At 38.9% G+C, this 26,862-nt stretch overlaps 2 protein-coding genes across 11 annotated transcripts in view; one reads left to right on the top strand and one right to left on the bottom strand.

Annotated features, from left to right (window-relative positions):
- LOC126101156 (nuclear speckle splicing regulatory protein 1) overlaps positions 1-12,338 on the bottom strand; it is a 63,066-nt gene extending 50,728 nt beyond the window's left edge. The window contains exons 1-3 of the mRNA XM_049911849.1: positions 12,187-12,338; positions 11,886-12,006; positions 11,609-11,764 (exon numbers count right to left, since the gene is read on the bottom strand). Coding sequence (XP_049767806.1) covers positions 11,609-11,764; positions 11,886-12,006; positions 12,187-12,209 — 300 coding nt within the window. The 5' untranslated portion in view covers positions 12,210-12,338. The remainder of the gene's footprint in view (positions 1-11,608; positions 11,765-11,885; positions 12,007-12,186) is intronic.
- A 244-nt stretch (positions 12,339-12,582) lies between these two features.
- The window catches only part of LOC126100110 (RNA-binding protein 5-like), a 133,995-nt gene continuing 119,715 nt past the window's right edge, over positions 12,583-26,862 (top strand). For 8 of the 10 annotated variants that reach the window (XM_049910640.1, XM_049910632.1, XM_049910638.1 and 5 more), the window contains exon 1: positions 12,583-12,688. Coding sequence is in view for 1 of the 10 variants with exons in the window: in XM_049910636.1 (XP_049766593.1) it covers positions 12,987-12,997 (11 nt within the window). In the remaining 9 variants the exon portion in view is untranslated. Of the gene's footprint in view, positions 12,689-12,809; positions 12,998-26,862 lie in introns of those variants that run through there. The other 2 variants (XM_049910634.1, XM_049910636.1) reach the window with 2 other exon arrangements.

The following is a 26,862-nucleotide window of genomic DNA, read 5'->3' as shown; positions in this document are numbered from 1 at the left end:
GGTAGGTATTTGTATGAGCTGACCGATTCCAACAGTGACTTATTCATATTACAGTCATAGGATATTACATTTTTTCATTTTTTGAAATGCACAGTTTTACATTTCTGAACATTTAAAGCAAGTTGCCAATCTGTGTACCAATTTGAAATTTTTCAAGATCTGACTGAATACTTATGCAGCCTTGTTTCAGATAGTACTTCATTATAAATAACTGCATCATTTGCAAAAAGCCTGATCTTACTATTAATATTGACTGCAATGTCATTAATAAACACAGCTTTTGTACCAAATTAATGAACATCAAGGGTCCTGACACACTTCCCTGGGGCACACCCCAAGTTACTTCTATATCTGCTGATGACTTCCATCCAAGATAACATGATATGTCCTCTCTACCAGCAAGTCTTCAATCCAGTCACGAGTTTTACTTGATACTCCATATGATCTAACTTTTGAACATATGCACAGGTGTGGTACAGAGTCAAATGCTTTTCAGAAATCAAGGAATACTGCATCTACCTGAATGGATGGAGAGTGCAGCTATTTATACAAACATCAAATATTCCAGAATATATAAGATATTTTAAGAAACTTGCAGAAATCATAAACATTACATGCACATTCCACAACCTGCGGCAATATAACTGCAGCACCATGGTGTGGCAAAAACAGATAATGAACACTCTTTGTTAAGTTGTTTATAATATGTTTGTTTGTATTTTCCTATGAAAACTAAGTGTTGTTCCCTGAAATTACAGGTTGTTTGCACTCTGGCATCTAATACATTAAAGCAGTTGTTACATTAAATACATAATATTTTCCTGCAATCACAACAAAAACATTGTTACATGACTGGCAATACAGTCAGCCTTTCTGCTTCCGTAACATCCCTTGACCGTTTATGCAGGGCATTACCAACACACAGTTCAACGTTAGAGTGTGGGTGGCCCCCATATAAAGTTTTACTAGAAGCTGTGATGGAAAATAAATTTCTGTATTTACTGTGGCAGTGTGGACAGTATTGATGTTAATATCCACCACACAGCTTCAATTTTTTGTTATCTGTAATTACACTCAAACAATAAACAGTAATGTGTTCTATAATACTCACAAAAAGAAGATGACATTGTCGTGGTCTTCAGTCTGAAGACTGGTCTGATGCAGCTCTCCATGCTAACCTTAGAGTACAGTTGCATGCCATCAGGAAAAATAAAGCTGTATTTCCCCCCTTGCTTTCAGCCATTCACAGTTAGAAGCACAGCAAGGTCGTTTTGGTTGCTGTTACAAGGCCAGATCAGTCAATCATCCAGACTGTTGCCCCTGCAACTTCTGAAAGGGTTGCTGCCCCTTTTCAGGAACCACACATTTATCCGGCCTCTCAACATATGACCTTCCATTGTGGTTGCACGTATGATACAACTATTTGTGTCGCTGAGGCACACAAGCAACCCCACTGACTGGATGGTCTGTGGTTCAAGGGGGGGGGATAAAAGATAAGGTTAACCAATTTTCTTTCTTCTCCTACTCTTCAGAGGTACTTCTTCGTTTGTCATTCTGTCAGTCCATTTCACTTCAAGCATTCCTCCAAAATCACATTTCAAAACCATCCAAAAACTTTCTTTTTCCACCTTTTGGAATCATTTCGCCCTTAGATATTCTCCTCATTTGCCCCACACAGATTCAATTTTTTATTACCAAAATTCATAAGTACCTATAAGATTTTATTTGATGTCTTTCCTTCCAATTATACTTTGACGAAATCTTCACATTTGCTGATTCTGATCACTTCTATCTGGTCTACATTCTTTCTCATTTCATACTCTTTTCCCACTTCTATGATCCTCTCCAGTATAAATCGAACTTCATTCTCTGATTCAGTCTGAACTGCTTTATCATCCACAAACCTAACTGTCTTTATCATTTATCATCTTTTTTATCACTCCTGCAACATGAAAATCCAAAAACTATCAAATTGACTGAACAGTGCAAGCACAAAAGGTCTAGTGCTTCAAATGTTAGTAGTTCATTGCTCATTCTAAATCTTGTTGAACACTTGAATTTAACAATATTTGGGGTGAGTTGTTGTGATTTTGGTGATCCAAATGTCAAGAAATTAGTTTAATTTGTATAGGTTACAGTCTCTTGTCTATGCCATGCGAAAAAATATTTTGCATAAATTCTACAATGTTGTCTGGTACAAAAACAAACAAAAAAACATTTTTAAGTGTCCTGTACAGAAACCTGCTGAAGCAACTTGTGGGTAAACCATGGTGCCAGTACAGTATCACCAGCTTGATTTGATCAATGATGTCATACCAAGTCCCTAGATGCAACACAAACATGATCTCAAGGCAATGACCAACAACCTTAAGTGTTTCTGTAGTATGAAAATATGCACATCATGTACAGGGTATTACAAGTTCTTAATAATAAATATTGAAGCTAACAGACTACCATAGGAAAGTGGCGCTTTAAGCAGGATCCAAATAAAATCCAACGTAATGGCAAATCACATTAATATTAAAACATACAAAATGCAATAAAGAATAAGACAAAACAACAGTTTCAAAAAAGTAAAAAAAATGTACAATAAAGGGAAGCAAATTGTAACTGGTATTGAAAACAGCATTTGAGCTCAACTTGAAACACCAACAGCACTACAAAAACACTAAAACATGTAGTACTGAACAAAGCCAAAAAGCAAAGCCAAAACACGCAGCAAAAATTTGTAAAAACTAAAGAAAAGTGGTTTTGACAATAGTTATTGACCTACACATCAACTCAGAAGACCAATCCCAATTTTAAAAAAAAAACAAATTGCAATAAAATGGCCAATAGACATGGGACAGAAAGCCAAAAAATCATGAACATTAACAAAACGCAGTATCGACAACATCAGTCAACCTCTCCACAGTGCCACAAAACCCAAAACTTGCTCATATAACTACCATCAAAAACCAAACCTCACCAATGTAGGCAGAACAAACTTCACGATACCTATCACTTACAATCCAAGATAATTTCTAACAACATTCATTCTCTCTCTCTCTCTCTCTCTTTCGCTCTCTCTCTCATACGCATGCGCGCGCGCAGCACACACACACACACACACACACACACACACACACACACAACTGTACTAACCCCAATTTTGATTTCGATACATGAGACACACACAATTATGCACATAAACACGCATACCACACTTACTTGAATAATAAAAAAAATAAAACAATAAGTACATACGTACCAACAGTTGGCCGACATAATTATAAATCTATCAATTTTGTGAGTGCAAAAGCAATGCCATATCAACAGGTCAACGTAAGTGTCCGATTCCACCCATCTGTTGTGACCCTGTGATGTAATGGTGGTTTGGTGTGTGACATCACTATGGCGTAGAGTTTGAGTTGATTTTGGTTGTAGATGTCATATTGCTGTATTTGACGGTGCCCTCTGGTGGTGGATGTGGATGTGCTGACTTTAATGTGTGGTTGGTTTAATGGAAGGGGGGGGGGGGGGGGGGGGGGGGGGGGGTGGGGGGGGGGGGGGGGGGGAAGGGACCAAACTGCAAGGTCATTGGTCCCTTGTTTTGGAGAGCAGATGAGCGTGGCTGGTCGACCACGAGAATAAAAAGGAAAAGCCAGCCACTCTGCGACACATTAAAACATACCGCCTAAAATCATTAGAGTGGAGAACACAAATGGACAAAGTACATGTGCGAAAACTTATATAGAACGATAAAACCCACCGTCATGTATAAAACGTAAAACTAAATTACCTGATGAAGCGTTGTCAGCTAAAATTAACGGCAATGAGTCCGGTAACTGAAGAGTCCATCGCAGGGCATCCAAAGGACAGCTCACCAAGATATGGGCCACTGTCAGCATGGCACCGCATCGACACTGATGTGCGTCATCACTGCGCAGCAGGTAGCTGTGAGTCACCCAAGCGTGCCCAATGCAGAGCTGACTGAGAACCACAGAATCCCTGCAAGAGGCCCGCGTGGAGGTCTTCCACACATTCGTAGTCTCCTTAATGGCACGCAGTTTGTTGTGCGTACTGTGGTTATGCTATTCTGTCTACCAAAGCCACGAAACCTTGCGGCGTAGTACTGAACGCAGGACAGCTGCAGAGAAGCCAATCTCCATAAGCAGTTTCCATTTATCCTGTTTGGCCAGCCTGCCCGCAAGTTCGCTGCCTGGGATTCTGACATGACCTGGGGTCCAGACAAACAACACTGAATGAGTGGACCGTTCCAGGGCATAGATGGACTCCTAGATGGTCGCTACCAAAGGATGACGAGGGTAGCACTGGTCAATAGCTTGTAGGCTGCTCAAGGAGTCAGTATACAGGAGAAACGACTCCCCAGGGCAAGAACAGAGGTGCTCAAGAGCACGAGATATAGCCGCCAGCTCGGCAGTGAAAACACTGCAGCCATCAGGCAAGGAATGTCCTCCATGAACATAACGCGAAGCTGACGTGATCATCAGCCAATGAGCCGTCGATGTAAACTACTTCCTGCCCTTGGCGCAGAATGAAAAGCAATTGGTAATGGAGAGCTGCGGCGTTAACTGGGTCCTTAGGGCCATGTGAAAGGTCCAGGCAAAGCCTCGGTCTGGATGTACACCCTGGAGGTGTACGTGAAAGGACCTCAAGTATAGGTGGTAAAGGCAACGACTCCAGTTCGGAAAGAAGGGATCAGACACAAACTGCAATTGAAGCCCTGAACTGGGCTGCTGATGCGGGAGATGAAATGCCGTGGGTGGGAAACAGAGATGGAAATTCGGATGCGCAGGAGAACTACGAACATGTGCAACGTAACTGGCCAGTAGTTGTGCATGCCTAACCTGCAATAGAGGGACTCTAGCCTCCACCAGGACGCTGGTTACCGGACTCGTCCTAAAAGCTCCTTTCGCTAGGGGAACACCACAATGGTGCACTGAGTTGACTAAACGCAACGCAGAGGGCGCCAATGAACCATACACCAGACTCCCATAGTCAAGGTGGGATTGAACATGGGTTCTATAGAGCTGCAGCAACGTAGAGTGATCTGCATCAAAGTTGGTGTTGCTCAGGCAGCGGAGAAAATAGATAGTGGGCCTCGGAGACCCCACCTGTATAATGTGGCAAGGATATGACGTGTCATACACTCTTTGTAAATTAAAAAAGATGGCAACCAGGTGTTGATGTCTGGAAAAGGTTGTTTGTTTGGCAGACTTGAGGGACACAAGATTATCAGTGGTAGAGCGACCCTGGCGGAAGCTGCCTTGGCATGGAGCCAGTAGGCAACGTGACTCCAGGACCCAACCCAACACCATACGTTCCAGCAGCTTACAAAGAACATTGGTGAGGCTGATGGAACAATAGCTACCCACATCAAGCAGTTTTTTACCGGGTTTGAGCACCAGAATGATGGTGCTCTCCTGCCACTGCGATGGAAAGACGCCATCGCACCAGATCTGGTTGAAGATGGCGAGGAGATGTTTAATCATCTGACTGTGGACCCGATTTGGCCCAGAAGCAGTGTCGGGGCAATGTGCAAGGGCACTAAAGAGCTCCCACTCTGTAAATGGGGCGTTATAGGATTTACTGTGGCTTGTAGTGAATGAGAGGACTTTCCCTTCTAGTCACCATTTGTGAGTGTGAAAGGCTGTGGGGTAATTCTCTGATGCAGAGGTTCGAGCATAGAGCTCAGCAAAGTGCTCAGCAATCATGATAGCATTGGTAGATAACATGCCATTTATGTTAACAATGGGAACATCTGTTGGGGTCTGGTGTCCAAAAACATGTTTGGTCCTTGCCCAGATTTGGGAAGGTGACATATGGCACCCAATGGTAAACATGTATCTCTCCCAAATCTCCCGCTTCCATCGTTTGATATGTAGGCGAACGCAGGCACAGAGCCATTTAAAGGCTATGAGGTGCTCCAGGGAAGGGTGCTGCTTATGCTGCTGTACAGCTCATCGACGCTCCTTTAATTGCTTCAGCGACTTTCGGCGACCACCAAGGGACTACCTTTCGCCGGGGACACCCTAAAGAGCGAGAGATCATGTTTTCTGCCACAGAAAGGATTGTTGTAGACACATGCTCAACCATCACATCAATGTTCCCGTGTGGGGGAGATTCAATGTCCGCCTTGTTTAAAGCTCATCAGGGCAGGCGTCCGTGGGCCTGACGCCGGGACAGTGATAGGAAGATGGGGAAGTGATCACTACCACACAGGTCGTCATGCGCTCTCCAGTGGATGGGGGAAGTCCTGGACTGCAAATTGATAAATCAATGGCCGAGTAACTACCATGAGCCACACTGAAATGTGTGGCGGCCCCACTCTTTAAGAGGCAGAGGACGATCTGACACAGTCAAGTTTCAACATCTCTGCCTCGGCCAGTAAGCACAGTGCCACCCCACAACGGATTATGGGCTTTAAAATCTCCTAAAAGTAGGAAACGTTTATGGAGTTGATCAATCAGTGCAGCCAATACATTCAGGGGTACTGTACCATCTGGAGGAAGATATACATTGCAGACTGTTATTTCCTGCATTGTCCTTATTCTGACAGCCACAGCTTCCGAAGGGTTTGAAGGGGCACAGTTTCACTACAGACTGAGCTTAGGACATAAACGCAAACTCCACCTGACACGCAATTATAGTTGCTACAGTTCCTGTAATATCACTTACAGCCACAAAGGACAGTGGTCCACATTGCCGGGAACCAGGTTTCCTGGAGAGCAATGCAGATAACAGGTGTAAAGCTTAACAATTGCCGTAGCTCAGCCAGGTGGTGGAAAAAACCGCCTCAATCCCATTGGAGGATGACATCATTGTGAGACTGGAAAGGCATGGAACATTCAATGAGTCAGTTTACACCTCAGGATAACCTGCTGCCACAGAGTGCCTGAGCAGTCTATATCCATTGTGTCCGAGGGTCTGGCGATATCTTGGTCCTCAGCGGACGCCAGAATCTCCACCTCATCTGCAGACACAGAGCTTGTATGTGGCGGTAGTGTGGGCGCCACTGCAATTCCCTTGGTCTTGAGGATCTTCTTTTTGGATTTCTCTCACTGCTCCTTGGGTTTCCCTAGCTGGGAGGACTTCACTCATTCAGTCTCCGGAACTGAGGATGAGCGTGAAGCCCTACGACCAGCTGCTTTTGGGCTCTTCAGCCACTGGTGGGTGTCATCTTTCCCATTAGCAGAAACCTGGGAAGGAAGTGATCCAAGGGACCCCTTCCTGGCAAGAGGAGCCGAAGAAGACTTAAACTGCTCCGGGGGCGCAGAAGTGGGGACTGATATCCCTGATGGTTGGGGGGGGGGGGGCACAGGGGGTTAATGTGTGGTATTTCATTTAAATTTTGGTTGTCATCATGCTAACGTGGTTTTGAGTTTAAGTAGTTAGTGTGGTAACGTAGATTGTGGAAGTGTTTTCACCAAGTTATTAAGGTTTTTTTTGTGTGTTTGGCATTTTTGTTAAACTTGATTAGTACGGTGTTTTTCAATTGCGTTTTTGTTAGGTATGGGTATGACAGTGAAGTTCACGAGTATATCATTGTGGGTGTTCTGAGATGGGTGATGTTATGATGTCTGTCAAATAGTTCTTGGAGATGTTTGGTCTTACTGCTGAATATGCAACAAACATGAGGTTGAGAAGAGTTATGGCAGCTCGGTCCAGGGACATGTCTATGTGGTGTAGTTGGCACGATAATATCTGGCAACAAGATGTGGTACCCAGTTTGAGAAATGTGGGTTGGCCATGAGGGAGATTCCCTTGTTCACTTATTTTTGTTATTGGTCCCTTTTATCAAGAAGGTTGTTTGAGTATGTGAAGTACTTGGGGAAGTTGGGTGGGCCAGGGGTGATTGTTGAAATTGATGAAACACAGTTTGGTAAGAGGAAGTAAAGGAGGGGCAGTTCTCGGGTTAGTTTGTGGGGTTGTTATTACAGAGGGGGGGGGGGGGGGGTGCTGATTGCATTTTTAGGGTTTTGCAGGGTCATAGTAAGAGGGAATTAGCAGGTCTGATTGAGGAACATAGTGAGGAGGGTAGTACTATAATTTCTGATGCGTTTTTGTCTTGTAGGGAGAGGGATTATAATAATTTAGCAGTTACTCACAGTACTGAGTTTAATGATTATGAAACTAGGGCTTTTATTAACACTGTAGAGTGATTTTGGGAGGCAATTAAATCAGTTATAGAGAAGGGGAAGAACTGCTCTTCCAACCTGCACTCTCATTTACATGAGCACTATCATTTACATGAGCACTGCCAACAGAAGAGCATCCCAGAGCATTTCTGTATTTTTTGAGGGCTGTGGGCAGGATGCATAGGCTGAGGGTGGTGAGCTGAGGGTTTGTGTGTGTGCGTGTGACTGGGGGCTTTTGTTGGTAAATAATTTTTGTTTTGGTTTTATTTTATAATAACGGTGATGTTTTGTGTGTTGTTCATTTATGAGTGAATATGGGTTATTAGAGTGTTTGAGTTGTTGGGGATTTTGGTTTCACTTTTTGGAGTTGTCTGTGTTGGTTTTTTGGTATCGACAGCTGCAGTTGAGCTACCTAAGTAAAGGGAAATGTTCAATTCCTGCAGTTTTGCTGGTGTTGCCAAGGGTTGTAATTTAAATTTTTTTATATTATTTGCTTTGGGATTGTGCAGTGTTTTTTTATTTTATATATTGTTCTATAGTTAGCTTGTCCCCGCCCTAAAACCCAATTTTCTGTGGTTGGCCCATTAGTTTCATTTTATTTTTGGAGTGAGAAGTTAGTGTGTCATTTTTATTTTTGTTTGGGTTTGTTGTCGTGCGTATATAGTGATATCATGGGTCAAAGTAGACAGATGGAATCAGATGCTTCTGGTAATGGCAACATCAATACAACCTCTCAAATAGCAAGCCTAGGCTTCTCAAACCAGGAATCCCTCTAGATAGAATGTCATATGTTGTCCTGTCGACTAGCCACATATACTACTCCCCAGTCAGAGATGCAGCGACTTTGGTTGGTCTCATACCTTCTTCACAAACTTAACACTTAACCTAGTTGCCAATTAAACTGAATACCTACAGGAAATCAGTTATGCTCAACACATCATCCACCATTGTGAAATGCAGGGATCTACTTATGAACTCTAATGCTACATCTGTAACTAACATAAAACAAAACAAAACATTAAATCTCCAACCATAAACAACACACTGAACTAATAATTCAAAACCCAAAAAACTAATCTATTGCACAAGCTTTCCAACATTAAAATAATCCACTAATAAACCAGGATTGAGAAAAACCCAGTAAAAAAGCTCCTTTTTATTGCTTTTTGCATTTTTTTCTTTATTAACAACTAAGAAGTTCAATTTAAATTGCTATGATTAATTTATACAAGACAAACCCATTTATACAACTATTTCATTAGTGCCTCATTTCTTGCCCTGCCAGCGAAGCATCCACTGAGTGAACCTCCTTCACCTACAGGCTTGTTTGGTCAAAACTAAGAAATAATTAAAAAAGGAAAAGATCCACGAATTAGTAGCTACCTACAGATTTCTGTATTTAATCTATATTGTACTTTACAGTTATTACAATCTTACATAAGTTTGTTTTCTGGATGTGTAAATGTTATATGACTGCTTTTCTAGTATCAAAAAACAAATTACTGTAATAGTAAATAGCTGCATTAGTTTAATAAGATGGCTCTTTTTGTGTAAGGCTAACTATGTAACATACTGTATGTTATTTAATTAACAGATGGGTTTTATTGTTTTGTTTTCTTTTAATGTTTTTGTGTTATATTTTAAGGGGGGGGGGGGTGCTGCACTCAAGTTAAATTATAACCACCCTATAACAAATTGCCAAAAACTCTCCCAACATTATTTTCACCACAACTGTAGTCAAGAGTCTAATATCACTAACAAGATTCGCAAACAATTTAGAAACACAAACAAACCACACTAAAGTGTACCATTTCATACTCCAGCACATCCTCTGCAAACAATACAAAATTAGGGTCAACAGAAACATCCAATCTCACGCGTCGGCTTTGACCCGTGACGTAAGGGTGTTGTGGTGTGTGACGTCATTACGGCGCGGAGTTTGGTTTGTGAGTGTGGCGTGTTTGTAGATGTGTTGTTGTTTGTTGTGCCCTCTGGTGGTATGTTCATGGTTTTCGTTTGTTTGGTGTGTTGGGCTCAGTTTGCTGTTGGTCAGTTGTGAGTGCTGCGTGCGTCTTTTTGAAGCGGAATTTGTATTAGTGAGTTAACGGTTTTGTGTGATGGTTAATGTAATGATGATTGCTGTACGTCAGCTGAGTTTGTTATTAAGTGTATTCGGTTGTGGTTTTTTGTTCAGGAATGGATATGAAAGACCGGATTAATAGTTCTCGGTTGAGGGCTATTTTCGTCTTTATGATACGTATGCGACGTTTTTATATCCGCCATATTTGGTATTCGTATTGGGAGATGTTTTTGAGTTACATAGGTCAAGGGTAGTGGTCGATCCTAAGTTATGGGATTGGTAGCTGCTGTTGAGCTATATAGTTGGAGGGAAGTGTTCAATCTCAATGTTTGGTGGAGTATGTTGATTTTTGTAATGGGAGATGGGATCGGGAGTTGCTGTTGAGCTATATAGGTTAAGGGAAGTGTTCGATCCCAATTTATGGGGTCGGGAGCTGCTGTAGATATATGTAGGTGAAGGGAAGTGTTTGTTCGCAATGTTTTGCGGTGTATTTAGATTTTTGTATTGGGGGATGGGATCGGGAGATGCTGTTGAGCTATATAGGTCAAGAGAAGTGTCCGATTCCGGATAAGAATGTGTTTTGTGGTATTTGGTGAGTTTTGTGATGTCGATTTTTTTCGTCGTCTTGCGTGGTTTTGTATGGCGGTGGGTGGCTAAATTTGTGTATATTTAGTTTCTCCCCACCCAAAAACCCCAATTTCCCACACTTGTCCCGTTAGAGTCATTAGGCTTTTTGTGAAACCTGTGTGTGTGTTGTTTTTCTATGTATTTTCGTCTTTATGATACGTATGCGACGTTTATATATCCGCCATATTGGAATTGTCGTTTATGGTCGTTTCCGCCATATTTGTGACGTCATGGGTCAAAGCCGACGGGTAGGATCGGACGCTTCTGTATTTCCCAAAATTAAATAAGCCACACCACCACTATGTCAAACAACACCACACAGTTATGTCACGGATCAAAGCAGACAAGTGATATTGAATGCGTGAACTGACCCCAACTTGGAATACTAACTGAAAACAACTGAATCATAAAGTCATGATTAAGTACAATTGCAATTTACAACTAGTCATAAATATAACATCAGGAATGAAATTACATTGGTCTACTATTTAACCTGACATACAGAATCGGTAAAATGAAAATATTCAGTCACTTTCATACTGACCTTAAGTGATTTTAAGTAATAAGAATTCTAAAGAAACTTAAAACACTCCCTCCCTCCCTTTTTTTTTTTTTTTTTTAATAAAAATGTACCGAGTCTCTTGGGTGAACAGGCTACTAGGGTAAGAAGAAGACTTAGCTGCATGTATTATCATGTAGAAACACACAATGATACAGGAATGATATCTGCACGGGGCCTATTTGGTCCTGAAACTCTTACCTTCTTATCAGTTGATTTCAGTTTTTTTTCCTCTGCTTTCTTTTCCTCCATTTTATCGTATATCTCATCGTACTGATAAACAGTAGGATCCACGGCCAATGCTCTTTCCATTTCAAGTTTTGTTTGTTTCTTCTGTAAACTCTTCTGAGAATCTCGCTGTGAACAGTAAAATTACATGGAACGTATATTTAATTTATGATTCGGAAATAACAGCAACAAGGGATGCGAATGTGTATAAAATCGTATTCTCGCCCTGATATATATGCCATCTTGTTACCTTCAAGGCTCGTTTTACCCAGTCACCTCCTTCATCTCCAGAATCACTATTGTCATTAAATACCGAGAGTCGAGGTTGTAATCCAGACTGACCTGGCTTTTTTGGAACTATTAGGCCATACCTGTCAATTAGAGAGCGCGTTATATTACTTACAATGACAACTGTACAAGGTATTTATTTTGAATGGCACTCTTCAAGTTCACTATTTGTTTCTGTTTACAGATATGGTGAAGAACGTACAATCCTAATTAAATTATAATTACAACTAGATGACACAAGTTGCTATTTTTTAAATACTTACTGTTTGTTATTAGTTGCTGACATACTGAAACTTATAGCACACTTCCTCTGTCACTGACGATTGCGTCTTTGTACGTAACAAAACACGGTGGTCAACAACAGACTCGTACAGTGCTCAATAATACACATTGGTCAAAGAGAAAAAAAAAAATAATAATAATAATTCGATTCCAGAGATCAATGTGCAAGCAAAGATGAGCTCACTGCAGATCTCTAGTCTGGGAATCTGCACAGAAATTGTGATCCTGTCATGGAATAGCCCTTTACTGCTGTGTAATGAAAGCCTTCGGATGCTTTTCTTCGCGAAATGCAACACAAAAAATAAAATAAAATCGCAACCATTCGATATTATTGGTTATCATGTAATCGAAGCAAAGAATATACATCTACCATGTGACGTCACTGTATCTTAAGCGGACGAATTGTGGTTCAGCGAGTTGAAGAAGCGTAATATTTGTGTTTTGGACGAATAAAAGGGCGTATTATGTCTTCGAAATATGAAGGTACTTTACATATAAATTCCTTACGTAATTATTGTTAACCTGTGCGCAACAATCTCTGTTTATTTTGAAGGACTATTCTCTTGGCGGTGTTAAAAATGGTTCCTATGCGCGCCGTGCGTCGCTAGGACTCCATTTTGCCAGTTTCGTTCCAAATATGATTTTTATTTTGTTTTGAAAACATATTATCGACATGGGCAAGCTTCTGTCATGTAAAGTAAAATTTACTTTACAATCTGTGGAAACCGCTAGTGTTAGGTTTAACTGAGAATTGTAGGAATAGCATATAAATTTTCACAAAATGGGTAGGAGGTTGGTTTTTGTTGTGTATTTGAATTTCATTGAACTATTTTGATTAGGAGGTAGTTATTTACATATATCCCGTATTCAGCAGAAGTGAAGAACCAGTCACTGAAATTGCTTATGTGGTGAATGTCAAGGTGTGGGTGTTGCCTGCTGTAGCTTCTTATGTGAAGTGCGTAATTATTGCAATGCATTAAATGTTTTAAGGGCATTGTGCCCAGATATCAATAGGACACCTTAACGAGAACGTGAAATTCTCCTGAGTTTGTTGTACACACAATTTGTCAGTTCTTATATCCATCCCTGGATGAGCAGATTTCCTGTTACGTCCAGTCTGTGTGTTACACCTTTGCCATCCTACTTTTAATGGAATGGTGTGGATTATTCTACAACCACATATTCAGAGAGATGTGGATCAGTGTAGAGGGTTTATAGGCCTTTAACAGGCCATATGTGAGAGACTATTATGCCCGAAGTCTGCGGACAATACACACTGAACGTACTCTGTGTTGGCGTAATGAAGAATATGACAACCACCCTTCATCTTTTACTAATGACATTATCGACATAGCACTACATAACCACTGTCAGCTATGACAACACACAGTTGTTCACATTTTGAATTGAATTGTATTGAATTGAATTTTATTTGATCCTGTAAGATTACATTTTATACAGTAAATGTACGTGTAATATAGGACATGTCAAAGTAGTAACATTAATTATCACTTATATTTCTACCCCTATAGCTTACATTTTTACATAATTGGTAATGAATAACAATATATACAAATTTAATGGCGTAAGTATTCTGCAGCACTTTGAAACTCTTTTTCAATGAGATAGTCTTTAAGTTTTCTTTGGAAAGTCATTGTCAAGTAGTCTGATACCAGAGTACTGGGGTCCTTTTTCTAGCATTGCCAGTCGGTGGGGTATGCTCCGTACTTCTTGAGCTGTAACATTTGCAAATATGTATGCTCTTCTCTCAAGCTGTTCCGTATTTTGGTCACTATTTAGTGTTATGTCATCAGCATACAGTATTTCCTTTTCTTCCTTCTCAAGAGCTATATCATTAACAAACACATTAAATAACAATGGCCCCAGTACCGAACCCTGGGGCACTCCATATTTGATGGGTTTGGTTTCTGATTGGTATGAGTTTCCTAATGATACATACTGCTTGCGGTTCCATAAGTATGATTTTATCCATTCACTTGGTTGCCCTTGAATGCTATAGTTGCCTAATTTTTGTATCATCATTTCATGGTCAGTGGTGACAAATGATTTTGAAAGATGCAGAAACATTGCAGAGAAAACTTTTTTTCATCTAAGAACTATAAAATGTATTCTGTTAGACTGGCAATTGCTGATTCTGTAGATTTACCCTTTCTGTAACAGTGTTGTGAGGGTATGAGAATGTTATGTTTGTCCGAATAATTAACTAATCTGGTATACATAAGCATTTCTAGGATTTTTGAGAAAACTGATAAAGTGAAACTGGTCTGAAGTTGTTGGGGTCATCCTTATCCCCTTTGTTGTACACTGGCACCACCTTCGTTATATTCAGTTTTTCTGGAAAAATTCCATCTCTGAAACAGCAGTTTGCTGTGTTCAGCAGTGGTGTTATTATCTGCTCACTTAGGCCTACCAGCTTTATTACATGATTTGATATTTCACCACCACCAGCTGATTTCTTGGACTTCAGTTTCTGTATAGTTTCCCATAGTTCATCTTCTGATACTGATACTGTACTGTATCTGATACTGTATCATTACTTCTGCAAAAGCTAATTAGTTGTCCATGATGATACGATATTTCTGTCTGAACTACATGTGACTCATGGTTACACATATGAGTAATTATGTTGTCAATAACTGTCTCACTTTGTGAAGTCGCTCTTGTTGGTGCAGTTATTGTTACTTTCATGTTATACTGTATCAACAATTCTTCATAATCCTGTCTTATTTTTGTGTCTTTTTCCCATGTCAGTGTTGGAGTCTCCACATATAATAAGGATTTTCTTCATATTCATTTTCAATAAGCTAGCTTCCCCCCCCCCCCCCCCCCCCTCCAGAAAGATACTAATATTGCCACATGGAGATCTGTACACACTAGAATCCTCTGTCACTTGACCAGAAACTTCAGTCTTTTTATCTAGCTACGGGCAATGTAGCAGTTTCACTGTTTACATTCTTTAGGAAAGTACCTGTTTTAATATTACACACACACACACACACACACACACACACACACCACACCACCACCACCACCACCACCACCCTTATATTTACATGTGCAGAAGTAACTAGCTAGTTTGTAGTCCTTTATTGCAACATTACCTATTTTACTTTCAGTTAGTCCATGTTCACTGATGCATAATATGTCTGGTCTTACTTCACTCAGGAGTACTTCTGCTTCTAATTTTTTGTTACCAAAGTATTGAGTATTTTGATGAAGTACTTTTATTTAATTTTTTTTTCGTTGGTTTACATGTTGTGAGCTGTATTCTGAGGCAGATTCTTTAGCATCATCTTTTTTTGTATGGTGCTTATATTTTTCTTTTCCAGCTAGAGTGTACAATTTTTCACCTCCTTCAGGCCATATTAGTTTCCTTTGCTTCTAATGATTTTGCAGACATCTGCAAACATTCTGCTGAATGTTACAGACCCCAGTCCATTTAAATGCAAGCCATCCTTCGCTAGTGGGTTTTCACACAGGAATTTGTTTGAGTCTATAAAAACTGCCCCTAATTGATCACATTGTTCTTTAAGAGCACAGTTTATTTTAGCGATATATTTTTCACTTACTGACCATCTGTTTATGATTCCGCCAAGTATCAGCCGAGATCCTACATACATATTTCTTGCAGAATGAATCACGTTTCTTGTTTCGTTTGCCATTTCTTCCTCACTGCTGCTCCTTAACGAATTCCTTCCAACATGTATAAACACCTCTTAATATTTATGTCTGGTTTCAGAATCTGGTTCTGTAGTAGCATGTCTTGTATTTACTATATTTTAAAATATTTACCGAGTTGTTGCGTTCTAATTCCAGGTCATTCGCTGATCTTGCAATTGGAGACAGCGATATTCTTCAGCAGCGAATCACCAATTATTAAAAAGTCATTTTCCTTTTGTTGCATATCAGTCGCCTTGTTTTTCCTTTTGCTGTATGTCACCACTTCCATTTATATTTATCTTCCAGTTTTTGGCTTACTGAGTTTACCGACACATCAGCGGGAACACTTGAAATGTTGTTGTTTTTAAAGTCTGATCATTCACTCATTCGGATCTTCTTGCTTTTCCATTTGATGGTTTTTACACACACAGGACTTCTTTTCTTGTATTAATGTATAGTTTTCTTTTTTGATGACCGAAAGTTCGTATTTTAATGCCTCAATGTCACTTTGTAGTAACTTTATAATTTCGTTTTTTGTATCAACTGCACTTACAGATCAGCCGTTTTATCACGTAAACAGCCGTGACATGTCAACGGAAAATCATCGCTGACGAATTTTAGATTTACTTTCGCGCAGTGTTTGCATTTGATACACAGTATACCCTGCATCACATGCTTTTCACATTCTGTCCACGAAGAACTGTTCATTTTTTACCTTTTTAACGAGAGAGAAGTGCCACTACACTTTCCTATTGGTGCCATCTTGATCAAATAGTTTAAATATGAAACTATTAAGATCCTCTTATTGTTAAAGAAATTTTGGACAGAAATGTACTTGGTCTTTGCTTCTTGAAACGCGTAAAGCCCGTAAATGGCACACTGCAGTAGAAAAATAATTTAAAATGGGAACATTAATATTATTACAGATCACTGTAAAAAAATTTATTATATTGGCATGACACATTCATTGGGTTTGCCAAGTTACAACTAAGCTATTCGACCTTCTTGTGACTTACCTAGACTTCGGCTTCCACTACAGATCAATCTATTGCCAATCATTTATTTCGATACACTTGTTCTGACTGAAGCCACTCATCCAAGCAGAACTGCAGTATCACAAACTTCACTACACTCCGCTGTAAAAGCCTACATCATGGCCATTTGTGTACTTATTCTGTGCATCTCATGCAGCAGTTCTGTCGGCTCTTGCCGTGAGGTGTAATGGGAAGGAAAAAGAATGTGTCAGCTGCTCGATCTATGCAGCCAGTGAGACAGCAGTGGACACACAACTGCTTTCAAAGACATACTACCTACAAAACTGTAACACATTCGGAAGAAACCGGCAAGTATTTGACATTAAAGATTATTGACAATGGCGAAAACAACAACAACTGTTGATCTCAGAATCTGTTGTTTTATTACATATTACATTTCAATATACATAACAGCTGACATTGTTCCAAACTGTTACATAGTGAATAATATTGGTTGGTGTAGAGCATACAGGCTAGACTCCTGTACACTGTACACCTGCCAATGTTTGGACAAATTTCACCTGTTGTTTTATTCACTGCAGATGACTGTCAGTTGAAATCTAGATCTGCTGTAATAAAACGATGGATGTTGCAATCAATTGCTGTTCTTTTCCTGATTGTCTATGTTCAGTCCCTGCACACAATTTGATTAATAATGATTATTAATTTAATTGAAGTGATGCTGTCAGATCCCAACCTAACCAGTATAAAAACAAATATGACAATAAAGATTATTAATGTATTTTTTGCAAGTAAAACTATCATATCCCAACCTAACCTAGGCCTCGGGTTCAATAAAGTTCAGCCAGTCATCGCAACCAGGTATTTTAGTTTTCACATCCATTGGCTTCGCCAACTCATGACCAAACTGTCACATTCCAATCCTATCCAACCTTAACCTTGGGCTAAGCCACAGATTAATATATCACCATAACCAGTTTGTTTACATTCATTGACTTTGTCAACTCATAACCAAACTGGCATGTTCCACCCTAACCACACTCTCTTAATTTGTGACATATTTGGAGAAAAATGGTCAAATGTTCATGATAACAGCGAAGAAGAGATTGGTTTCTATTTTGGTGCTAGACACTTTCTCGCCTGTCATTGAGTACGCAAAGCTGATGAATTGTCAACCTGTGAGCAGTAGAGAAGCACGGCCTTGGTTCCCACAGGCCCTGTTCTAGACTTAAGCCCCCCTGCTGTGTGGTATCAGGTTATTCATCCAGGTATAATAATGGCAGGCATAATGTATCAGTGTAATTTCAGTAACAGTCTACAATGAGAATTGAATTTGAAGAGGCTCAAAAGTTTTCATTCAAAGATTGGACTTTCATATCCACATCCATTGTTACTGAGATGTGAAGATGTTCATATAGTACAAAACCAAATGTACTATAGAAACCAGTTGTCTGTCATCTGTATCTGCTATTGCATAAGCTTGTTCTTAAAACAAAGATTGTGTTTGTATTTTGGTCGTACTGCTGTGTGGAACCACTTATCAGAACATGCGCAGTATCACTTAGAATGATGCAAATAGTACTGCCATTTATCCATGGAGCAGTAGAAAGTGGTTTTGCTGCACAATTCTTCTGAGCACTTTGACCTGAACCCCATCTAAAATTTTTGGCATCAGCTATCCTTATGTTATCTTTGAGAACAATTTGTAATGAAAATCCAGCACATTCATTCCTTTTAAAATGTGTCAGCGTGCAGATAACCTTGCTGTTGAGTGCCCATATGGTCAAAAAACCTTGCACAAAAATCGAGTCACAGTTCATCAAGCTTGAAGAACAACATACACAAATTCTGCATTGCAGTTATCTGAATATAGTGCGAAGTCTTCTTGATATTATTACTTGCTGTTTGAGGAATGGCTATGTTGTCATATATCATTCTTTTTTTAAAGGCTGTATTCTTTCTTAAATTTAAGAAGAAAATTTTCAGAGGCAAAGGCATGCATGATTATTAATAGTTTATGACAAAATAAAAGCACTTACTGCTGCTGCTACAAACAGTTTGTGAAAGTTTCTTCCATTATTCTGTTTGCTTTATGAAGGAGTAAAGGGGGGAAAATATCATGCAGTCTATTTGCATTGTCAGATTAATTTTATTCTGTGTTATTTGCCAAGAATTTAAATAATTTCTTGCTCATGGAAGCTGTGTGATCTGAAGTCCAACATTGTCACTAGAAGATAAACAATTGTACAGTATGTGCTGTGACTAATGAAGATGAATTTTAGAGACTGGTATGGAGTGTTGTTCTTCTTTTAACAGTTTCACAGTCACAGATACAATCTTCAGAGGTATGGTTAATTGAAACATCTCTCATATTGATGCTTGTAGCATAGCAAAGTGTTGATTTTTCATTCATATTTTATTTCTGATTTCTACTTGTCATTTTTTGCGGCTTTGGCATCTCCCCTTCCCCCATTTCATGTAGAACCGATGGTTTTTATTAAATGTTCTCATCTTTTTTTCACATCTATTTTACAAACATCTTGTTGCTCAAACTTATTCTCACAGATTTTCTTGTATCATACAAGAAGCAAAGCCTTGGAGATGGTTCATATTTGAATTGTGTCTTGTTGAAATAATGATGAATAAGACATAAAGGTTACTGTTAAATGTTAAAATTACAATTACGGACAATGCTGTTACTTAAATGTTTCATGTAGCAGTGTTGCAAGCTCTTGCTATAAAGTGTGTTGGGAAAGCAAGGGAGTTTTGAGTAACCAGTGAGGAAATAATAAATGGACAACACATTTGGTTGCAGTGAATTCTTATAATCTCTCATGTCCTGATTGAAATTTAGGAAATCGGAGACGTGACAGTTATTTCAGGATGGTTATACATCTGCTGTGATGGTTACCATCAACTTAACCACTACCTCAGGTTGTGAATTGAATTTGAAAAATCTGTGGTAGGCAACCTGCAGAAATTAGCATGTTAACTTTGGTGGCAACAGCTTAAACTGAGGTATTGTCTCTCAATGTATTCCCAGTCTTGCTGAGTACTATATATTTCAAAAAGTGATAGATGGTGTAGAATAAACTGCGGGCACCATTGAAAGGAATAGTGGTGTTATTTGCATGCTTGAGCAGATCAGTGTCACAGTACTCGCTACAAGGAGTGACTGGATTGAAACTGTATGTGTCAACTACTGCTTGCAAGGGAGGAATGAGAGAGCAACAGACAGGCAGTGTGTTTATCAGCAACGAGTTGAAGGTAGTGTCCTAAATCACGATGTGATGATAACCATGAGATAACTGTGTATTTGGGGGGAAAAAAGGTGGTTGCAATCCTGCAAGTTTGCAAGGTATTTGCCAGAACAATAAAAATAAATATGTGAAACACAGTATATAGCTGAAATCCTTACTTGGAACAGTTTATTTACTGTTGCTGAGCTGTATCTCACAATATAACATTTGGTGCTTCTCCATCTCATGAAATGGGTTAATGAAACCTTCGAACATTGGTGTTGCCCAAAATGTAATGATGATGTGTTGTGTGGCATATTACGTGCACAAACAGAGAGAGACCAGATCACTGAAAAATGAACATGAATATGAAATCTTAATTGTCTGAAAGTACTGTACTATAGCATGATGCCTGGGTTAGGGTGAAAGGTGACGGTTTGGTTTTGAGTTGGTAAAACTGTGGATTGAAAGTTTCAGTTCATTCCATCAGATTGTCACTGACTGACTGAATTTAGAAATATATCATCAGTCATCAAAACATCCTTTAAAAAAAAAAAAATCTATATCAATACTCTGCAAATCACAGTGAAGTGCAGGGCAGAGGGTGTGTACCATTGTACCATTTATTAGGATTTCAGGTCAACCGAAGCATCCAATTCCACCCGTCGGCTTTGACCCATGACATAAGGCTGTTGTGTTGTGTGACGTCACGACGGCACGGAGTTTAGTTTGTGAGAGTGGCATGTTTGTAGGTGTCGTTTTGATGTGATCGGTGGTGCTCTCTGGTGGTGTGTCTACGTGCTGTGTGATGGGTGATGTTTTTGGTTTAGTTTGCTTGTGTGGCATGTTCATAGGTAGGGTATTGTTGCGGTCGGTGGTTCTCTCTAGTGGTGTGTTTTATGGTTAGCGTGTTATGTGGCATATGGGGTTCACTTGCGTGCTAGCGTTGTACGTGTATGGTATTGGTGGTGACTGTGCTTTCAGTGGAATATTTTTCAGTGAGTTAACGATTTTGGTTTTGTTATGTCAACGTTATTGTAGTTTTTTTCTGTTTGTCGTGAGTGAATTTTGGTAAATCTCTTTGTTCATGTCTTTGGCAGGTATAAATATGACTGACAAGGCCAACAGTTTTCGGTTGTCGGCGATGATGGGAGACAGTGCGTTGTCTCTAATAAAATTTCTTCAGCTATTCGGCCTGTTGGCTGAAGTCGTGAAGTATTCAGTGTGTCATGAAGAAATGAGGCTTGCTAAAGTTCTGGCGGCTTGGGTTAGGGACGGCTATATGTAGAGATGTCATATGGATAACTTGTCAAGGGAATCGTTCGATTCCAATTTTGATTTCGTAGGTGTTTTCTTTTGTGGTAGGATTTAGTGCAGTGGTGGTGAAAGTTTTGAGACTTATAGTGTGGCATCGGTAGATCTATATAGGTCAAGGGAAGTGTTCTATTCCAATTTTGTTGGTTTGTTGTGCTTTTTGAAGCAGTGATGATTGTGGATGTGGATTTGGTATCAGTAGTTGCTGTTGACGTATGTAGGTCAATGGAAGTGTTTGATTCCAATTGTGTTGGTTTGTTGTGCTTTTTGAAGTAGTTATGATTGTAGACATAGTTGTCGTTTGGGTTTCTTGATATGGTATCGGTAGTTTCTGTTGATCTATATAGGTCAAGGGAAGTGTTCGATTCCAGTGGATTGTATTTAGTTGATTTTGGGAAGGTTCTGGTTGTTTTATTTTATCGTTTTTGTCATTTGGTTTAGTGGCGTGTGTTTATTTTTAGTTTGTCCCTACCCAAAACCCCCCAATTTCCCCTGCTTGTCCCTTTAGTTTCATTATATTTTTGGAGGAATATGTGTTTGATGATTTTTCGATCTATTTTTGTGTTTGTTGTCATGTTTACGTAATGACAATTGTGATATGGGAGTTGTGAGTGGTTGTTTCTGCCATATTGGTGATGTCATTGGTCAAAGCAGACAGGTGGAATCGGACGTTTCCGTTAACCCAAGATTTCTTCCTGTTCCATTCATGTATGGAGCACTCGATGAATGATTGTTTGAATACCTTTGTGTGTGCAGTAATTATTCTAATCTTTTTCACACGATCCCTATGTGACTGATAACTAAAGAATTGTAGTATATTCCCAAAGTCACCATTTGAATGTTTGTTAATAGAATTTCTCGGGATAGTTTATGTCTATCTTCAGGGTCTTCCAATACAATTCTATGAGTACCTCTGTGACACTCTTCCATGGATTAAACAAACCAGTGACTATTTGTGCTGCCCTTCTCTGCATGTTAGTACCCCCAATTAGTCCTTTTTGGTACGGTTCCCACGCACTTGAGCAGTATTCTAGAATGGGTCATGCAAATAATTTGTAAGCAATCTCCTTTGTAGACTGATTGCACTTCCCCAGTATTCCACCAATAAACCAAAGTCTACCACCTGCTTTATCCAAGACTGAGCCAGTTTGATCATTCCATTTCATATACCCACAGTGTGTTACACTCGCGTATTTGTATAAGCTAGCCAATTCCAACCATGATTTAGTCATAGGATACCATGCTTTTCATTTTGTGACATGCACAGTTTTACAGTTGTGAGCATTTAAAGCAAGTTGCCAATCTCTGCATCACTTCGAAATCTTATCAAGATTTGACTGAATATTTATGCACCTTGTTTCAGATTGTACTTAATTATAGATAACTGCATCATCTGCAGAAAGCCTGATGTTAGTGTTAATGTTGTCTGCTATTACATTAATAAACAGCATGAACATCAAGGGTCCTAATACACTTCCATGTGGTACACCTGCATTTACTTCTACATGTGACGATAACTCCCCATCCATGATGATATGCTTTGTCCTCCAACAAAAAACTCCTCAGTCAAGTCACAAGTTTTACTTGATACCCTATATAATCGATCTTTTGACAATAGGTGTAGATTTGGGATCGAGTCAAATGCTTTTCAGAAATCAAGAAATACTGCATCTACCTGATTGCCTCGACCCACAGCTTTCAGTATGTCGCATGTGGAAAGTGCAAGTTGGGTTTCACATGACCAGTGTTCTCGTAATCCACGCTGGTTGATATTGAGGAGGTCATTCTGTTCAAGATACCGCATTACGTTTGAGATCAGAATATGTTGTAGGTTCTACAACAAATCAGTGTCAAGGATATTGGATGGTAGTTTTGTAGATCACTTCTACCACCCTTCTTGTAGACAGATGTTACCTGAGCTCTTTTCCAAGAACAGGGGACATTTCTTTTTTCTTGTCTTTTTTTCCACTAGTGATCTACAATAGATTGTTGTTAGAAAAGAGCCTAACTTAGCTGCAAATTCAGTATAGAATCTGACAGGGATTCTATCTGTCCCTGGAGCTTCGTTCAGTTTTACCAATTTCAGCTGTTTCTCAACACCACTGACACTAATACTGATTTCATTCATCTTTTCAGCAGTATGAGGATTATAATGGGGCAGTGCTCCTGGGGACAAGGGAATTAAGGGGAAAGCATTAAGGCCATCTTACACTACCTACTCTGTGATGAGTAATTGAATGGTTTCAATCGCGTGTGGTCTAAAGCTTCTTCTTGCAGGTCATTGGCCATCTGAAACTATCTTTCCATTTATTATACAAAGCAGATGCGTTGACATTAGGTGTACCATAGAGGAAAAGCATGTTGTGCTGTCATTGGTTACCTGTGCGTTCCATTGGCTATGTGCAACATGCATTGTCAACCTCAATGAAGTAGATAGAATGCACCATGGTTGCCCCCATTCATAACTGTAACTGAAAGAGTTTGAAGAGCTATAAAATATGTTTATCATTGCAGTACATAGGGTAACTGGACTACGGAGCCACTAGGGAGATAATAACAAATACAGTTGCACAATGTACTCCTGTAAACCAGACATGTATTGTCAGAGGGGTTTGTTTAACATACGAAAGGTAGCTATGCCAAAAGTCTTGTTTCACAAATGAATGTTGCGATTAAGATAGTTCATGTCCCAACCCTTATAGATTTATACTTTTGTTGACATGGGAATCGGATAATCAATTTTACATTCAGTCGTCTATTTCAAAGAGCCCTTAAGATGTTTTTTTAATTGACATCTAAATATTTCTTTTCCTATAGTTTTATGACAACACACATTTTAATTTTTGTACTTTAGCAGAATGAAATCTGATGATGAAAGATGATAACAGAACTTAGCTGTAATTATTTTTATCATCAATGTAGTTTCTGTATCTCTGTAATACCTTGATGCCCTTAGTGTAATATTTGGGTATATCCAATACAGTGTGATGATTATAGATTTTTCTGTAACACAGGTGAGTACGCAATAAAAATTAAGCAATTTGATGCAAAATTGCAGTAAAAAAAAAAAAAAAAAAAAAAAAAAAAAAAAACCAGATATGAGTGACATGTCTATGAAATATAATAACTATCAGTTACGGCAAGAAAGTGTTTGAATGTATCAAATTTCTCAACTATAGTCAGGTAGAAATTACAGATAGTATGTATTGTACTTTCTGGGTTCAAAACTTAGTCAATCTTCTGTGATAGCTTTTGTACCTATTTCTGAAGTAGTTTCTGACAAATGCGCACTGTGCCTAGGTTTATAGAAATATTGCTTTTGCAGATCTACCATATATCAGTATCAAACAACAGGATTATTGAAATTGCCCATCTGTATGTAAATAAGGAGGAGTGGGTGTAAATATAATTTGACTGGAGCAGTGACATATTATGCAAGAAAATTCTCTCTCTTATTGGGAGTGCGCTTTTACAACTCAGAAAAATGTTTTTGAATTTTGTAAAAAAGTCTAGTACAGATTTATTAATAAAATGTATAAAGAAAGGACATCATACAAAAAATTAAGATTTGGAAACACTTCTGTATGCCAAATTGGTACAAGTTGATGTACAAGAACAGAGATAAAGCTTTCAGAACAAAGAGCTAATGAATCCTGGGAAAAAAAGGAAATTGCCAGTGGAATTGAAACTGCCGCATAATGAGGTGCCTTGGTTACCTGGAACTGAAATGATGTTTGCAATGTTATGGCAAGATCTAGATTATAATAATTTTGAACATAAAAATTATTCATCTACCAAAGATTGAGTTACCTATGTGACATTTTTCTTGTAAATGCCTCAGTTTTGAAAATATCAGTGTAGAATTATTGTAGAATCTTAATGCTAGTTGCTATAAATACTATTACTATTAATTATTATTATTATTATTATTTATTTATTTATTTATTTTTAATGACTTTATAGTTTCAGGCCAGACAATTCTCCTTTTGCAGCAGCTGTCCTGACATAATGTAGACTGATCTAGTTTTTATGCTCTGTTGAAATAAATGCTATTAGGGTTTCTCATGGAACAGGAGCCATTGGAGTTCAGTCCATATCATGAATATGCAAACACAAGAAATGTCAAACAATGAAACATTTTTGTGTACAGTCCACCAATGGTTCTGTGGTGCTGAGGAAATTGATGAAGTTTGTACAAAAATAGACTTCACAGTTTTTCTTCACTCTTCACCACCCTCCCCCTTCTGAAAAAAAATAATAAATAAAAGAAAATAACAATGAAAGGTACTTTAAAATTTTTATATCAGATATCTGCGGTAAGACCAAGATAAATCGGAAGTTGTTTGCCGTGTTTCTTGTAAATATTTTTGGAGATTACTTATGGAACAAAATTCTGACCTTTCTCAGCGTGACTACTTCTTCAACATGCAATACAACTATCAGTCAGTGGATGTAATGGTTCCAATTGTCAGGGTTTACATATTGAGACAAATCATATTAGCAGCAATTTCACCACTTTTTAATGTTTGGTCTGGTGTCCAGGCACTAAAGCGCGTGCCTGGAAACCGAAAGTTTGTGGAATTGAATTGCAGTCACGCCATAGATTTTTTCAGTCTGCGTTTAACCTAGCCTTCACCTCTCAGTGATGTGAATATTCCCCAGGAATTACATCTGGTCCTGATCCCACCTTCAACTTTAATGACTCCTTCCTGTTACCCAGTAGGGTTTCTGGGGTAGGTTTGTGGCACAAGTTGCCGAAGTAGTGTCCAAGAAAGACGTTGAGCTATACTAAATTCTTTTTAACATTTTTAAATTAAAGAAAATAATGTATGATTGAGGTTGCTTCACACAATAAACACTTCAGATTAGAATTATAGTTCAAGAAAGTACTCGGCATCATGTTCCTTTTTGGAAACTTCAATACAAACAAATATAATATAATGTACTCGCAGAAGAAAACCTTCAATAGAGATTCACTGTTGTATCAGATGAAAAGGCACTACAGTCATTAGTGTTATTCAAATTCATTTATCTGAGTTTTCAAAGTTGTGCAAGGTGGAGTGGCCATATCAGTTCAGTTGTTACAAATGCCGAGGCATTGCGTCGTAGGAGAAATACGAAACTGTGTAACTTTCAAGTAAAATATGTGGCTTTCACAGTACTTGTGTAGCTCAACCTAAGAAAAGCTGCAGTGACTGAGGAAACTAAATAAGCAACCTGCTTCTAGCAAAAATGTGTAATTGTATAATTTATAGTACTTGCAGAAACTTATATATTTTAGCTGAATATAAACGAAAAGGACAGTACAGAGGGAGAGAGTGCAACAAACAGCAGAAAAAAAAATCATTGAAAGCATTCCATGTACACTCCATCTCAAAGTTGTGATATAGTAAGAGGTAACACTGATGTATATTTTTGAGAGTCTGTG

The sequence above is a fragment of the Schistocerca cancellata genome, chromosome 9 (assembly GCF_023864275.1).
Source record: "Schistocerca cancellata isolate TAMUIC-IGC-003103 chromosome 9, iqSchCanc2.1, whole genome shotgun sequence".
NCBI lineage: Eukaryota > Metazoa > Arthropoda > Insecta > Orthoptera > Acrididae > Schistocerca > Schistocerca cancellata.
This window is presented reverse-complemented; position numbering and strand designations above follow the sequence as displayed.